The sequence below is a fragment of the Dipteris shenzhenensis genome, chromosome 5, assembly GCF_047967505.1.
Source record: "Dipteris shenzhenensis isolate YYH24624 ecotype China chromosome 5, Dip_SZ_1.0, whole genome shotgun sequence".
Classification (NCBI taxonomy): domain Eukaryota; kingdom Viridiplantae; phylum Streptophyta; class Polypodiopsida; order Gleicheniales; family Dipteridaceae; genus Dipteris; species Dipteris shenzhenensis.
The window spans coordinates 20,881,384-20,899,972 of record NC_141600.1 but is presented as its reverse complement, the minus strand read 5'-3'; the positions used below and the strand labels follow the sequence as shown (position 1 = coordinate 20,899,972).

At 43.9% G+C, this 18,589-nt stretch overlaps 1 protein-coding gene across 1 annotated transcript in view; it reads right to left on the bottom strand.

The window, feature by feature from the left end:
• The window catches only part of LOC147901734 (uncharacterized), a 90,338-nt gene that overhangs the window by 10,684 nt on the left and 61,065 nt on the right, over positions 1-18,589 (bottom strand). Inside the window, exon 12 of the mRNA XM_087374744.1 lies at positions 12,480-12,615. Within this exon, the coding sequence (XP_087230870.1) occupies positions 12,480-12,615 (136 nt within the window). The remainder of the gene's footprint in view (positions 1-12,479; positions 12,616-18,589) is intronic.

Genomic DNA, 18,589 nt, shown 5'->3' with positions numbered 1-18,589 from the left:
TACTAGGCAGTCCACTAGTGGCAATTGTTTCTTTTTGGGTAAATCTTGCATTTCTTGGCTGAGTAAGAAACAATCTACAGTGGCTACCTCATCATGTGAAGCTGAGTACAGGGCAGCTTTCACAGCAACAGTTGAATGTGTCTGGCTGCGACGTCTATTTGCTGATCTTCATCTGCCATTGGAGGGTCCTTCTCCAATTCTCACTGATAGTCAGAGTGCCATTGCAGTGGCAAAGAATCCAATGTTTCATGCTCGCACGAAGCACATTGAGGTTCACTATCACTACGTCAGAGAGAAGTTGCATGCAGAAGAGAGTATGATCTTTGTGTCCACACATGACAACGTTGCAGATATTTTTACCAAAGACGTGAAAAGTTTGAGGCATTTCGCAGTGCCCTAAACTTATATCCGTTTGGTGATTGATCAGCCTTGTACATGACATTGGCACTGCAGGGGGGTGTTAGAATTATAGATATAATTCAGCAGTGACCAATGTAATTTAATAAGCTAGTTAGGGGCACTTTTCCCTCTTTAAGAGGTTTTTCCCCCTAACCGCAGTTAGTTCACTAACTATGGTTAGTGACTACTAAGGTTTTGTCACTAGGACAAAACCTTATCTCTCACTCTTTTAGTTGTACTCTTACACTCTTCTATTGCAACTAAGCTTTCAGCTCTCAGCTCACTCTCCCTTGCTCTCTGTCTCTCCCCAACACTCACAAGTAAGAGAGGTAGAGATATGATATAATTGTATAAACGTCCTCGTGAGACCCTTCACGATCTATGGGATAGTGATCACTATCAACAAATAGTGATTGTTTACATCCATTAAAAGAAAATAGCATAAATAAAAGCATAAATGTGCGACTTGTTGTGCTAGCCTGTGTGCTAGACCAAGTACTTCGTTGCGATATTCTAAAATTTCCTTTATGTAGTTCCCTAGCTCTTTGGCTGGCCACTCCAGTAGAGAAAGGAAGAGTGAGGGGAAGAGAGAGAGAGAGAGGGATTGGGAGAGAGAGTAGGCAGCATGTAGGAGGAAGGAGGAGTGAGTAGATAGGATTAAATGTCACACCAAAAGGTGCTACAATGAGTGGTGGATGGAGACCTAATAGTCCCTCCACAAGTCCCATCTAAAATCCCACTAATTAGCCCATTTTCCCTTTCATTACAGCCATCCCTTCCCATAGAAATTTGCTCACAAAATTTTACATCCTAGCTGTCCAAACGGTGCAGCAAACAGCAACTACAAATTAGCCCGGAAGGAGATAGGGGTAGTTGTTAGAATTATTGGTATATTCTAAGGAGTGGCCAATGTAATGTAATAAGTAGGTTAGGGGCACTTTTCCCTCGTTGAGGCGTTTCCACCTAACCACAGTTAGATGCCTAACTACGGTTAATGGACAGAATAAGGTTTTGTCACTTAGACAAAACCTCATTCTCTCTTGTACTCACACTCTTCTATTCAAACGTTTTGCTCACTCTTGTTCTCACTCTTGCATTCTGCTCCATCTTCTCTCACATTTGGCATCAGAGCAAGTTCTTCATGCCCGTGCTTCAGCTGCTCCAGCATTCTGCCCTCGTACAGCTCCCGTTGGAGCTCAGCTTCCATACTGCCGTACTAGCTCTACCAGTCATCCGTACCTTGTATGGATTCTGTACGCTAATTGCACGTCAGATCCATACATCTACGCTGTACTGTTGCTAGTCGTCCGTACAGCCTGCAGCATTCCAACCCGCAGCTGTCCGTACTACTCCCGTTAGACATCGTCCCGTAAAACAGCCCGTCTATACAGATTTCATCCGTACAATTGCTGACAGTCCGTGCGTTGACTCTCCGTACAAGCTCACTGTCATAGTCGGTACGGCACGTGGGAGCTCGTACCGCATTTGCGTCAGCGCCGTCCGTACAATGTACTTCACCATACATTCGCCGTACAATTGCAAGGTGCTGTCCGTACCATCAAACCTGCTCCATACACATTGTACACACTGTAGAGTCAGTTCATTACTCTTGCAGGTGTCCGTACATTCTGCAAGTTTTTCCTTGCACGTGAATCTTGCAGGTGTTTTTGGGCAGGCACACTTTGCAAATAGCCATTGTTTGGCTTGCATTCTTTGGGGCATCTTGTTTTGTTGTAGGCATTGCAATCAAGTTGCAGAACCTGACTCACAAATTTGGGACCTTTTAATTCTGCTTGCAATCTTGCAGACAAAATTTAGGCCTTTTGCAAATAAGTGCAAAATTTGGGGCTTTTGGTCTCTTTGCCCTCTTTCAATTGCAATTTCTTGCAGGAATTTGGGGCTTTTGCATTTTGGATGCAACTTCGCAGTGGACAGATCATTTGGGAGCTTTGCAAGCAGTTTTGGACTCAGTTTGAGTCACATTGTAGACATTTGCCACCTTTAGCCGATAGACTTTGCAGATTTTGGGCATTTGCAGAGCAATTTGTTGCATTTCAAGCCTTTGATAGGCTGTGACAGCAATTGGCATTTGGCGCAGATTTTTTGCAGACTTTGGTTGTGCATCTTACATCCCAGGAAGGAATTTTACTTGTCCACTTTGCTGCATTTTTTAGTTGTCTGGTAGATATGGCTCAAAACAACCCCAATGAGGTGTTTGGAGCCCTCACACAGGAGGATAAGTTGGATGGCACCAACTACTCCTTGTCGAGTTTTATGGTTTGCAACATCTTGGTTGGCAAACATCTTTGGGATTATGTCAATGGAGATGAATCAAGGCCAGAAATTGTGGCTGCACCTGTCATTGTGACAAAAATTTTGCCAAAGGAAAAGGGCAGCAAAAGAAACATGGAAATCAGTCCACACATCAGCATAAAGCTGATTCAAGATAGCCCGCTTATAAGGCTAAAGGTGATGCAGATAAGCCTAAGAGGAAGGGCATTTGTCACTACTACAAGAAGCCAGGTCATTACATTGGTGAATGCAAGAAGCGAATAGCTAAGGAAAAGAAAAGGGATTCAGGTATGGCTGTCTCAGACGCATCAGCTCCTAATGCACATGATGGAGGAGATAGACAACACATTGGCAGGCTGTAAAATGCATCTTCCGTTATTTGCAAGGCACGAAGTCTTATGGCTTGATGTTTCCCAGGGGGGGTGACTTGCAGATGCATGCTTACAGTGATTCAGATTGGGCTGGAGACTATGATACCAGGCAGTCCACTAGTGGTAATTGTTCCTTTTTTTGGCAAAGCTTGCATTTCTTGGCTGAGCAAGAAACGAACTAGACTAGCTAATTTCTCATGTGAAGCTGAGTACAAGGCAGCTTTCACGGCAACAGTTGAATGTGTTTGTCTGTGTCGTTTGTTTGCTGATCTTCATCTCTTATTGGAGGGTCCTTCTCCAATTCTCACTGATAGTCAGAGTGCTATGGCAGTGGTAAACAATCCTGTGTTTCATGCTCGCACGAAGCACATTGAGGTTCATTATCATTATGTCAGAGAGAAGTTGCATGCAGGGGAGATCAGTATGATCTATGTGTCAACATATGACAATGTTGTAGACATCTTCACCAAAGCACTTCCACGTGAGAAGTTTGAGGCATTTCGTTGTGCCCTGAACTTATCTCCTTTTGGTGATTGATCACTAACCACATTGGCACTGTAGGGGGGTGTTAGAATTATTGGTATATTCTAGGCAGTGGCCAATGTCATGTAATAAGTAGGTTAGGGGCACTTTTCCCTCGTTGAGGTTTTTGTCCCTAACCACAGTTAGATCCCTGACTACGATTAGTGGATAGGATGAGGTTTTGTCACTTAGACAAAACCTCAGTGTATTTGATAGAAGTCTCTTTAATGGGAAAAAAAAAAGTCACATACTAACTAGAACTACCACATCATAAGATCCACAACGCCTTCCACATGAGTCCTCTAAAGAAATATCAAGGGTGAAACCTATGGAGCCAGTCCAAGAAGAACCACTAGAGGTGGAAGCAATTGCGGAATTCCTCCAACTAGAACAAATTGTGTATCACATAGAGAAGAAAGAACCTAGAGGCAAGGTAACCCATAGGTACCTTGTCAACTTCAAGAACTATTATGCACTAGATGCCAAGTGGTTGGATTGAGGTGTGTGTCGCCAAATTCTACAGTTGTACGAATAATCTTTCCAGTTGAGGAGGAAGAACAAGAAGAAGGATAATGAATCCAAGAAGAAAGACACAGTCAAGACGGCTCTCACTCTTCTATTCAGACATTTTGCTCACTCTTGTTCTCACTCTTGCATTATGCTCCATCTTCTCTCATAGTAGACCTGGACAATGCTTTCTGGCTGCCATGAATTTTCATCCTCAGGGAGACCTTGCAAATTGATAAGATACTCTACGTATATCTTGTTTCTGAGCACATGGTCTCTGAAACCCATGATGTGCTCTGGGGCATAGAGGATGTGACCCTCCTCATCCATAGGTGGTAGTTCAGAAAGAACATAAACATGCTGTCCTACATGCGGCTTCAATGAGGACACATGGAAAACATTGTGAATCTTGGAGGTACTGGGTAGCTCCAACTCATATGCCACCTCTCCAACTTTGCGGATGATATTGTAGGGACCGTAATACCTGTGAGCAAGCTTCATATTGGTGTTACCTTTCAACGAGGCATAACAGTTCTTATGGAAACGTAAATGCACATAATCCCCTTCTTCAAAAGTCAAATACTCCTGCGTTCATCCGCATACTTCTTGGCTTGGGCATCCTGCCGCAGCCGGTGCATTGGTTTCCAAAAGGCATAACTTTGAACTCATATAAACCTCTTTCTGTGCGAAAGGTTGTCTTGTGCTCATCTCCTTCTCTCATTTGGATTTAATGGTAGCCTGACCTCAAATCAATCTTATTGAAAAATCAAGCACCCTTGAGTTCATCCAACAAATCATCTATCCTAAGGATCAGAAACATGTTCTTGATAGTAGCCTCATTCAAGTCTCTGTAGTCAATGCACATGTGGTATGAACCGTCTTTCTTCTTCACCAGGAGCACTGGGGATGCAAGAGGAGAAGTGCTATGAGAGAGAGAGTTCTCAAGCAATTCTCATACCTGTGTGGCCACTTCTTCTAGTTCTACCTTCGAGAGACGGTATGGAACCTTATTAATTGGCTTGCTACCAGGCTCAAGCACTATGGCATTATCAACATCTCTTCGTGGAGGCAACTGTGAAGGCATATCAGCAAACACATCTGTAAATTCTGAGAGCAATTTCTGCATATCACAATCCTCAACATGGGAAATGCTACCCTCCTGAGAAACTGACACATTCAGTGCATAGATGGCACACTCCCTCTTGCTTTGCTGAAATGACCTGCAATTTAGGGGTTGCAATACCATGCAATGTTATAGATCTTCCCCTATGAACAAAGCCGAGAGACAAGGCATTTAAGTCCATGTTGGTTTGCCCAAGGATTTCAGCCAATCACAACCCAGGACAGCATCAATTGGGCCCATATCCAATGCCAAGAGATCCCAGCAAAATCATAATCCTCAGAGAGCTTGATCCTTGCATCTTGGCAACAAAATTAACGGACCAAATGCTGTCCATTTGCCACCTCTACTCTCAGCCCATGGTCAATCTCAGTACCAATTAGTCCCACCTTTTGTAAGGTCTTAGAATTCATGAAACTATGAATGCTACCGCTGTCCACAAGCTTGTGAACAGTCCTCCCATTAATTTGCCCTTTCAATGTGATAGTTTCAAAGAGCAACCTAATGCTCCATAAGAAAAGACGTAGGTCTACGAATTCGCATGCCACGAGTGGGCTGAATGTCCAATGATGACATATCATGAATATCATGACCAATTGCACCACCCGGATCAAAAGGAAAATCAATCCCCTTCGCGGCTCCATTGTCAGGAGCCTCATCTGCATCATGTGATCTTGTTGTCTCATCATGAGAGGCATCGAATGAATCTGTGGCATCAACCAAATCCTCATCATCAGAGATTTCAACGATCATATTGAGCTTGGCTGAACCAGTATTCTGCATCTTGCAGACATCCCGATGCTCAAGGGTCCATTTCTCCCCACACTTAAAGCATAAGTTTGCCTTTTTTATGTTGTCCATTATGGCCCTGGTATACTGCTTAATTTCTGATTTTTCATTTCCAGCACTAGGCTTAGTTCCTAGCTTGGCATCTGATGACCTGTATGGCTTAGCATATGGCATCTTGCTACCTGTAACAATGGGAAACCTTGGAAATGGTGCTGCTGTTGACTTTCTTTCATGCCAATCAGTCACCTTAGGCTTCTTCTCAACCTCATTTGCATTCCCATATGTGCTGCCCGCTGTCATCTTATACTTGCTGGCATATTTGGGCTCAAACACCTCTGCCGATTGGGCTGCACGCTCAATTGTTTGAGGGTTATGTGCCTTACCATCTGCAGCGAGAGAACGACTCAATCCCTGGATGAAACGTATCCACTTCCTCTCTCAGATACATCCTATACAAACCAAAGAAAGTCTCCAAAATCGCTGCAAGTACTCTTGGACAGTACCAATCTACGATAATGCATAGAATTCAGCCAAATAATGCTCTAGTATGAGCGGGGATACAAATGTGGTGATCATCAACTCCTTGAACTCCTTCCATGTGGCTGGCCTCTGAGGCGAGTCCCTCATATAACACCACCAAGTATGTAGATAGTCCTGCATGTGCATACCCACAAAGATTATGCGGTCCTCATTGTGCTTAGGATAGAAGCAGAAATAATCATCTAGCTTCGTAAGCCACTCCTCCAGCTCATTAGGTGTACGAGTGTCCCCTTTGAACTTATGCACTATGAGTTTGTCCTTGATATCCTTGGCTGCATAATTCTTGTGTGTGTAACCTCCGGAAGTGCAGCCATCATCATGTTTGAGGTTCACATAATTGGAAAAGGACATCTCAAGTTTAATGGCCTCAGGTAGGGCCTTATATGAACGCAAAGAATCTACCAACATATCATCAAAAGTGGCTTGCTACCCACCATTAACCCCCTGCTGCGTAGTAGTTGCTGCCATCTGATGCACTGGTTGTGTCTGGCTATATGTGCTTGTTGGCGGAGCGATAGGTGCATGAACCGTTGGCTGGGTCTCTCTACCAAATGCATCTCTCCGAAATGATGGCATACCAAAGGGTTGAGAAGAGGACTGACCTCTCTCCCAGGGGTGTGGGCTGCCATATAAACCCAAGCCTACTCCAGGCATACTCGCTGGTGTGGTGAAAGGAGCACTAATCGGATGCACACCAACGGGTCAGCCTAAAAGAGACGGCTCAGCCTGTATAGATGCAAAAAGCTGTGAGCCAAAAGATGGCCTGACATCCCGCAAGAAGGTGCTCTGTGGCACAGAAAATGCATCATCTAAGTCCAGATAATCCCCATGCTAGGATACGTGCAACGGTGCAGAAGACTCATGCTCATAGACACAGTGGGCATCTACCATAAAACCCCTACGTGGAGTAGACAAAGCATCCTAACTTGGGTTGCGGGCTGGTTACCCTTATCCTGCATAGCAATGGCAAATGTGATCTGCTGACCAAGCTGATGTCCCATCTGGGCAAGAGCGATATCCTACATAGCCATGGCCGTGGTAAGCTGCTAGCTGAACTCTTGTCCTATCTAGCGGAAAGCACCCTAGAGCATAGAGAAAAGGGCATCCAAAAACTATGTCTGTGCTACCTGCGCTTACCAGGATGCAGGAGAGAGAGATGGGTAGAAGGAACCTCTGTACCACCAATGGATGCAACCACTGTGGCATGCACTTGCTCATACTAGGCCACCTCATCACTGTCATGCAATATATCACGAGGGGTACGCTTTGATGGCATGTTGACTTGCCCTCGAGAGAGGAGCTCGAATGTAGACAAAGAGAAATGGACAGAAATTCCCTGTTGTAATGAGCACCTTAGATAGTGTGTGGAACCACGAAAAGGTCGATGGAGAGGCTCAGAAGAAAGGTCGTCAAAGAAGCTTTGAAACAAGGCCCAAATGAGCCAAAATAGGGCTATGGGAAGCCCCTAAAAAGGCTAGAAAATTCTGAGTTTTTACCTCTCCTTTAAAAAAAAGGGGGGGGGAGGGGGGGGGTTGGAACTCCTAGCCTAAAGACTGGTAAGACAGTTAGGACATTGACCTAAGGTAGCCTAACTTGATTGTTTAACCCTAGTTAGCACTAACCTAACCTAGCTCAATTAACTAAACCTAACCCTAACCAAACTAACCTAACCCTAAAGTAACTTTGGAAGGCTTAAATTTTGCAGGTGGCGCGACGACGTACGAGAGCGGAGGAGAGGCGATTGGACGGCGGCGCGGGCTAGCCATTGGCGTGATCGCGCAACAGGCGACGGGTGATCACACAATAGGGATAAAAGGACGAAACGGGTGATCACGTAGATGGGTAGACGGACGAAACGGGCTGAAAACAGGCTAACAAATGGAACGGGTTGGGCTGGGCTAATGGAACGGCTGGGCTAGAATGGAATGAATGGAACGGCATGGGGTGGACCTGACGGAAGAGCGTGGGAAAGCTTGTGAAAACTGGCGTTTGAAGTCTTTTGAGTTCTGGCTAGTTGCTCGCAAATCTGTGTATGGCGGCGGTAGCCATAAGCTTTGTGCAAGTCTATGGAGCTCTGGCCATGGCTCTCGCAAATCTGTGGATCTATGGTTATTAGCGGCAAGCTGCACGGCACACAACTTCTCCTTGCGAGCAGATTGGGCATGTTGGGTTCGCGGGGCAGCTCCATTACGGGATGCTTGCAGACCGCCTTGCAAATCCTAGCCCATGGGGGGTTTTCCTCGATGGCGACATGTTGGCGCTAGAGTTTCCTCTGCCTATTGGATTGGTCACTGCATGTTGCTTGGTGGGTGGCGCTAGATCACAGTTGGCGCCAATGATTGAAAGTTGCACACTGCCTGCCCTACGTTGGTTGTGGCTCTGGCGTTGGCAGGCTATTGGAATTCGGAAGGAAGGTGGAAGGGAAACCAAGGTGCCAATATCATGCTCTGATACTAATGCAATGAAAGGGGGGGAAGGGCAAATTAGAGAAAAAAGTAGAATTGGTAGGAGGGAGAGAGATGAAGGGGAAGAAGGTGAGGAAGGGGTAGAGGGAGAGTAAGAGAGAGGTAGAGAGAAAGGAAGAGTGAGGGGAAGAGAGATATAGAGAGAGATTGGGAGACAGAGTAGGCAGCACGTAGGAAGGAGGAGGGAGTAGAAAGGATTAGATGTCACATCAAAAGGTGCTACAATGAGTGGTGGATGGAGACTTATATAGTCCCTCCACATGTCCCACCTAAATCCCCTCTAAAGGGCCATGAAATTAGCCCATTTCCCCCCTTCATTACACGCTCAATGCAACAGGCTGCCTTCTTGCTCCACTCTTATTGCTCTTCATGGCAAAGGCTCTGGGCTATTTTCTCCACTCTCAAGTAGCGGGCCTCATAGGGATGCGCCTCCTGACGCCTCCTGATTCGGTAAGAGGAGTTACTTGCATTTGTCTGCGGTGCCCTTGAGGTGTGTTGTCAAGCATTCGAAGCCAAGATTTACTACACCAAATCAGTCAGTTTCTTCATAGGGACTAAGGTGTTTCAAGAGATCTTGAACAAGGAGGCCTTTCTTGGCTTTTGCTAAATCCTGCGGGGTCAGGCAACACGTTACTTAGGGACATTTCAATGAAGCAGCAAATAGCCCCGATGGTGCAAAGTGTGCCGTGCAAGCTACTTTATTAAAGCTCCACCAAGCTTGCTGCCCCCTACGACAAGTACATTCGGACCCGGGTGAGGGTTCTAGCCCTCTAGAGCAAGGCACTCGGAGAGGATTACAAAGTTACCTTTTTTCTCGGACACTACATTATCACAGTTGTGTTTAACTGGATGAAACCACTTGGACCCCTTACCACATTCTATTCACACCTGCGGACCAGACTCCACCCACAAAAGATTCGTGGCCCACCAGGGACTGCCCATTGGCTGGTGGAGCAGATGCAAGTGTATAAGAGATGCCACCAATGTGCAGATAGGAACCTTGTAGTTTGGTCATGGGAGGCCAACAGGTACCTTCAGCAGCCACGCTCATTGCCATTTGGCAAGATGTCATCTATATTTTGTGTGCCATATGGAAGCGAAGACTGCCAAAAGATAGGCATTTCTGCAAGGCTTGGCCTGCAGTGTTTTCTACACATTCACGGAGTAAGACAGCCACTCCCCTATTTTTTAGAGAGCTGGGTTCTCTAGAAACAGGCTGGTCAAAATGTAGCACTCTTTCTGGTATTCTCTCTCACAATCAGCACCACACAGATGGCTGATTTTGAACGGTTGGTTTTTTCTCAAGAATTGATAGAAAGCTTCTTCTTCTTCTTCTTTTGGGAAGGGGAAAAAAGAAAAGGGGAGACGCGGGCGGGGGGGGGGGGGGGGGGGGGGATCTCCACATCATCTTTAGTGTTTTTTGGACCGTTCTTCCAGAAAGAGCCATCGGTATCATGCTTAAAATCAACACCCAGTGTCCTTGTGCATACCCGCTTGACTGTCATGCTCCGAATGGCTTCTCCGATGATGTGTCTTTTTGCACTTGTTTACGCTGCTCATTATCCCAAAGAACTACATTTAAAAAAAGGACAACTAAGGCAACCGGTGAGTCCTTCATAATAGTCTTTCCCCTGGCTTGTTTTCTTAGATCTTCTGCATATGTTGCGCATGCATGTTCCCTGCAATTATCAAGTTTTGCTTTTCGACACTGACCTCTTCATCCAGATTAGTAGCACTTGTGTTCTCACATATAAAACCTACTGCCCATGTTGAATATTGAAATAACATTTTGTGATCCAAGCTGTTGCACTCAGACCTTGCATTGGCCTCTTCTGCAAGCACACCGGACATGTAGGCTCTCTTTCATAAAGCAAGCATTGATCCCTCAATTCTTGAATCTTTGTCTTGGAAGCTGCATCTTCATCCGATTCACCCTAATCAGAATATCAAAGTGGCAGAGAGCCAATTTAAATTCATATAAACATATCAGCATATTCCCACAATAGCACTTGGTTAGCTATATGGCAGCTTTAAAAATGCACTCTAGTTGGTTCATACATCATGTTCTTTTAGTGGGACAGAATAGTTGAGACAGAAATGACAGTCAGGATAGATAAGACTTAAGGCGGATAAGACACCTAGAACATCTATGGCACATAAGGGAGGCGAGACAAAAAGCGAGTAGCAACTCAGGGCAGTATGCACATGGATTATACAGGCAACCTAGAACAGATTAGCTGAAGCTTAAGCTTAACCTTAGGAAATCAAAGGCTCAAAAATTAAATTTAGAGGATGATGAATGGATCAACAGCGACTGTACTGCGGTGAAGAAGAAGGTACAGCTGATGGGAAAGAATTTTGTGTGCAGTCGATTGAACAGATGATCAGCCACACAAGCTAGTTGAGCTACCTATGGATGGGCTGGCTGAGCATACAGGATGAAGTGGATCTCTGTATGGCTGAATGGAGCTGGGCCTAAGCATGGGCTGGAAGTATTGCTGGGTGGCAGCTGATTTCCCCCCCCACCGGGACTGCTAACCTGTATAATCCTTTGCCCTATATCGTTTCTGCTTGTACATGTACAATATAAAAGCCTGGTGCACTCCGCCATTAAATAAATTTTCATATTGAAGATATGTGTTGTATTTTACTTCTTTGGCCCCTCGTGACTGCACCGCAAGACTGTATCATCCTTCCTCTTTGTATAAGTCATATATATGCTCCTATTTTGTCCCAAATACAAGAGAGGCTCCGTATTGTCAGAAATGTATGAGGAAATCTACTTGATTAGACAAACAGCTGTGTTGTTACCAGCTTCCCTTTGTCTCCTCCCATTAATTAAAGAAAGTTCCATCCACAGACTGGCATAACACTTTTACGGATTGGATAAAGGGCTATCCAAAGTAAGGGGTTTAAGTAACGCCTTTTGGTAAATTGAACTGTACTGAAATGTTGGAAAAATAGGGGGTCGTATGATTCAAGTAGCATCGGACTCCCAATAGACCATTCATCTACACAGACTCTAGCAAACCAATTTTCAAGGTATGAACCTCACCCCACAGGGTGGAAGATATTGTATATTAAAAGGAAGTGGTCCAGCTACAACAAGCAAGGGGAAAGACTATATGCCTTTCCAAAAACATGTTCCCATTTGCAGCACAAACATTGCAAACCCTCTCGACAATCACCTCTCTAAGATGGTAACAAATTTGTCCTGATTATTATATGATGATTTTGAAAGCTGCCACACACAAAAGGGAAACTTGTGCACACTGATCTCATTCTTGCTTTGCAGCTTCAGAGATCAGCATACAGCCTGTGTTTCTTTTACCCAAAGGGACCAGCAGAGGATTCTCAAAAGTCATCGTGGTTATAAAAGTCAAAAATTTTTGACTTGCAAGCATGGAACCTGTAGCAGGTCTTAATTAACAGGACTACTTGCTTAAATTTTTAGGGGAAATCTATGAAGCATACCAACACTGGATAGAACAAACCCTGATGATATATCTTCCTCTTCAACCCCAGATAATCTAATTCGCAAGTTCTCCCCCGGCCTTGCCCCATTAACTTCGAAATTGTCTCGAAATATTGCAACAACTTTCACATGGGCCTGTTAACAACACAGCAGATGTGGTTAGTGTAATATGTTTATTGCCGGTCAGTCTGTAGGTTCAAGACATTTTCCTGAACCAAAAGATACATTTCAAAGAACTGCATTAAAAATCCTTAGTATAAAAACCCTGATGCTCTGTTCACTAAATTCCTCATCATTGTTTTGCAAATGTGAAAAGAGCATTCATTGCACCACACGCTACGTGTGTCCATATTTGTGTTCCAGATACCCAGTCTGCAGCTCTTGATTAATATAGTTTCTATTGTTGATATTGACATATGTCAATAGTCTATGCACATCACAAATGGATACTCCAGAAAAACATGTGACATCTACTAAAGGGAACATGACCATTCTATTGGGGTGATAGTTGATTCGGTAACATCTCTAAATGGAATAGTATGTCTCATTCATGAGGACCTAGGATTGCTTTCAATTTTTTCATTTGACACCACTTGGGACGTGGTGGCACTATAGAGTTGTAGACTAGGGCAAGCAATGGAAGCTCAAAATGAAGGAGAGAAGACAAAAAACGAGATGCTGTAATGAATTTCTGCAAAACTGAGTGGAGGTTCAAGAGAGAGCCAATATAACAAAACCCTAGGGCTAAGTGTCCTCACTGTCCGAAGTGGTACATGTACTAACTATACCAACTGACCTAACTGACTGTAACTAGGCCTACAAGGCACATCCCAAGGGATGAGTGGCAACTATGGATAGCCCATAGAATGGCCTACAAACCCCCCTCCACGGTATATGCTGAAGTATCTTCAACATGGCTCACGATACCTGAATATCTAATGTCATGGTTGCACATGTTCATCTTGTAGGGATATAGCAACCTATGACTGTACAGAGTACAACAGATCATGTCACAAAAGGTACTAACTTTAACACTTGCCGAAAAGCTTCAAACTTAGGTCGAGGTAGAGCCTTCGTAAAAAGAACTACCAAGTTGTCTTCACTAGAAACATAAGGCAACTGAATATCACTTACTGATAATCTCTCTCTGACATAGTGATAGTGAACCTCAATATGCTTTGTCCGAGCATGAAAAACTGGATTCCATACAACATCCAAATCACTCTGACTATCAGTGAAGATGACGGTAGGAGTAGTCTGACATGCATGAAGATCTGCAAGTAACTTCCGGAGCCAAACACACTACACTATAGCTGTAAAAGCTACTCTGTACTCAGCTTCACAAGTAGACGTAGCAACCATAGTCTACTACTTGCTGAACCAAGAGATGCGTGAAGTACCAAGGATGAAACAGTTGCCACTATGTGACACACGGGTATCCAAATAGCCAGCCCAATCACTATCAGTGAATCCACGCATAACAAGTTAAGAATCAGCCTCATAAAGGAGGCCCAAATTGTGAAGAACCAGACTTCTCGAGAATGCGAATGTATACAATGCATGCAAAATTTGAATGCCAATTGGCCCTCCAATGGGGGAAGAGCATGAGCACCCTTGTGAGAGTACTTGTTTATCTTTCTACCTACATGCAAGGTGGGAGAGATGGTGGATGAATGCAAGGTGAATAGAGAGAATGCTATGTGAGATTCACAATGAAAGGTGATACCCTTTCATTAATGTCCCTTGAGATCACTCAAGTTCCATCTTCCCATTTACACCTACCCTTATCCTATGACCCATGCATCTACCATTCAATGCACCTTAATGAACCCTTCCCTTCCTATTGCCCCTAGGACCTAGACACGTGGGTGTACATCTTTATTAATAAAATAAGTTTCACATGTCCAAATTTGATGCCGTCTGAAGCAGTGGTTCCAGCTTGACTAGTTCTATCTACTACGAAGATCTACCGCAAAAACAAATCTCATCATAAATACAAATGCATATTACACTATTGGCATATAATATATAATAATGTTTAATGTCTATTAATCACGGATTAGTGATTTCTCTTATCATGATCAGTGTCACAAGAAACGTTTCTAGATTTTGCCAAGCAAAACACCTAGAAACGGGTTTAAATTTTGTGTTTTTTAGAAATTATATAGCAAACATAAATAATTATCTCCAAATTCTCTCTCCGTGTGTGAAAAGAGCTTTGAGATACACATACACACTGAGCACTCTCAACAGAGTAAAAAAAACTGACACCATGGCGTTTCACCCGTTTCGGCGAAACGTTTCGCCTAGAAATGTTTCTACATGTTTCGCCTGGGCGAAACGCGTTTTCTGGTTACACTAATCATGACATTGCCTCCTGCTTGAATGGGCAGAAGTCCTCTTCTGGATCCTCTCTTGTCTCTCTCTCTCTCTTGCGTACGCTTTTTTCTTTTACTTCTCCATTTGCATCATTCTTTATAATCTGCAAATAGTCTTCTCTTGATAGTACACGATCTCTTGTGAAGCAAAACTTGAATTTCGTCTTCAAGTTATGGTTTCTCCTAATGCTAAATATTCAAAATGCAAAAGTACCACTGCAGTGCGTCTTACATATCTCCACATGCTCAGAACTCTCTTCTGCATACCAAGCTGCTGAAATCTCTTTATAATAACCTGCTCAATAAGCTGAAACATAATCTCACGAATTGATCAAGTTTCTCACCCAATTGAACTAGGTAGACCTCGGTTACAGATGATTTTGCATTGGAGAGCTTCTTAGTCTATAGAAACTATACATCGTCACTCTCTTTTTCCAACTCTTCTATTTTAGTCCTAGTCATTTGACAAAGACTCTATCTCTACTGAAAGAAACTCTATTCCTTTGTTGACACAGATCACGGGCGATGGCATCAGTATTTTCCTTCCAACCTACTCTCGTAGATCACATGTATTCTCTATCTTAATCCTTTTTCTTCCTCATGCCTATCTACGAGACCCTCATTTCCCTACATAGTTCTCCTTGCCAAATGTCATCATTTTAGCCTTCCCACTTGGTGCACCATTTACCCCTCTCTTGGGGCACATTTAAAACCACTTGCCCCTTGGCATTATTGCACATTTAGGTGCACCTAGGCCTTAGCACTCAGAACTACCTAGTCAATGCCATTTCACCCTCACCTAGGACCTTGGCAGTTACTTCTCTTGACCATTTCATTTACGCACATTAACTATTACAAAAGTTGGTCATCTAAGAGAAAATGCCCACCGATCTTTCCGAGGTCATGCTATCTCGGCTAGAGCATAACATCCCTCTTCAAGCATCAGCGTCCTCGATGATGAAATCTGGGAACACTCTCCGTAACTGGTATACGGATTCCCAGGTAGCTTCTGATAGAGGCTGACCATGCCATGCAACCAACACCGTGGGTATCTTCCGATTTCGTATTTGCATTGTTCCTCGGTCCAGGATTCTTGTTGGCTTGCGCCTTGCAATATCCTCTATCTCCTGAAACAAAACCACACCTTCGATTAGTGAGTCACCTGTATGCAAAAATTTCTTTAAGCGCGAAACATGAAAAACCGGGTGCACCTTACACCCCTGTGGCAATTCTAATTTATAGGCTACACTACCTATTCTCTTTAGAATTAACCACGGCCCACAGTATCGAGGTGATAACTTAGCACACTCTCCTGAAATCAACGACTTCGAGTGCGAAGGAACTTTGAGAAAAACTTTTTCCCCTTTCTTAAATACCCTTAGAGACCGGTTTTCATCCGCATACACCTTGGCTCTATCCATAGCCTGGCGGATATTAGCTCTCGCAAGTGCTAGCATCTCCCGCATCTGAACTACAAAGTTCGCGGCACTAGGCACTTTCTGAGGTACTCCAACTATAGTTGGATTTGCTGGTCTACAACCATAGTTCAGTTCAAACGGACTGAACCCGGTAGAGGAATGTTTTCTATCCTTGTAGGCAAACTCCAACAATGGCAACCACTTGTCCCACGTATGTTGCCTCAATGACACATATGCCCTCAACATATCCTCTAAAGTTTGGTTAACTCTCTCCGTCTGACCATCCGTCTTAGGATGATCCCCACTACTCATTCCCAACTCAGTCCTTAGTGTCTCAAATACCGCTGTCCAAAAATGACCGGTAAATCTGACATCTAGGCAATCCATGCAGACGAAATATATGTCTAATAAACAAATCCGCCACTTGTGAGGCACTAACAGACTCCCTAGTCGGAATGAAGTGAGCCATCTTGGTTAGACGATCAACCACCACAAGGATAGAATCATACCCTCCTTGTGTCGTAGGCAGTCCTACAATAAAGTCCATGGAAATGCTCTCCCACTTACTTAGTGGTATTTCCAAGGGCTGTAAAAGTCCGGGTGGCTTCACCCGCTCGGCCTTACTTACCTGACACGAGAAACACCGTGTCACATATTCATGAATATGCTTTTTCATCTTTGGCCAAAAGAAATCTCGCTTCACGAGATCATATGTCTTCTCGACACCTGGATGTCCCGCACATGGGCTATCATGGCACTGTCGAATGACTATCTGCCTGAGATCATTCTGACTAGGTACTACAATCTTGCCATTTCTAACTAGCATACCATCCCTTATGGTATATCTTGCATAAGTTTGGCCTTTTCTGGATGCCAGGTCATCCTTTTCATTTTCCCTGGGTTTTAACACATGAGCTTTAGGCCACAAGCTCTGGACAAACTCGTCCACTTTTTGAGTTTCTCTTATCTCGGTCATTAGAGTACTCTCTAATACCGTGAAACTCAGGTTGTGCATAATGCAAGACAACGCATCAGCAACCTTATTGTCTTTTCCTCTTCGGTACCGAATCGTTAGATTAAACTACTGCACGAGCTCTGCCCACCTAGCTTGGCGGCCCCTCAAGTCAGGCTGTTTACAAAAATGTTTCAAAGTATCATGATCTACATCCACATAAAACTCTGAACCATACAAATAATGCCTCCATGTTTTCAAAGCATAAATAATAGCATACAACTCCAATTCATGAGTTAGCCAATTCCTTTGAGAAGGAGAAAGCTTCTTGCTTTCAAAGGCTACTGGCCTTCCCTCTAGAAGGAGAACTGCTCCTACCGCAATGCCACTTGCATCGGTTTCTAGGAACAACGGTTTCTGGGGATCAACTATTTTTAACACCGGTCCTGAGACCACAATTTGTTTTATGGTATTAAAACTTTCTTGTTGATTCTGTCCCCAAATAAAAGGTACTTTATTTGAGGTCAGATCGATCAATGGCGATACTATTCCGGAATATCCTTTGATATGCCTTCTATAAAACTGGACAAATCCCAAGAATATACTTTCCGACATACGGACGTAGTAAATCGTTCATAAGCATGACGAAGGTCGCTGGAGCATTGGTAAGTCCGAAGGGCATTACCAAAAACTCATAATCACCAAACCTGCTTCTGAAAGCGGTTTTATGCACATCCTCGGCTCTAATCCGGATCTGATGGTAGCCACACTTAAGATCTATCTTGCTGAAAATCATGGCTCCATGTAATGCATCTAGCAAATCATCAATCCAAGCCATCGGATACCTGTGCTTAACAGTGATATTATTCAATGCTCTGTAATCTATACAGAGGCGAAACGTATCATCCTTTTTCTTCTTTAATATCACTGGCGAAGCAAAAGGTGAGAAACTTGGTTGAATCTGCCCCAACTTGAGGTATTCTTCCAGTTGTCTACGCACCTCCGCCTCTTCAGCAAAACTCATTCTATAGGGAGATCTATTTACAGGTTCTGCCCCCGGGATCAATTCAATCTTATGTTGAACATTCCGCTCTGGAGGTAACCCATGAGGTAGTTCATCCCTAAAACATTCAGAGAACTCCTCTGTTATAAAATTAGCCAGCTTGTCCATCTCACCACTTTGCGCGTAACATCAGTGCTAGCCGAAGAATCATCAACCGGCTCTACTGATGCTGTGCAAAGGAATAAAAACTCTACTTGAGCTTTTCTAATTTCCATCACGGAAACCAACGGTCCCTGAGGTATATCTTTTTCACCTCGCAAGACATAAAGCACATCATTCATCTTGAATTGATATACGT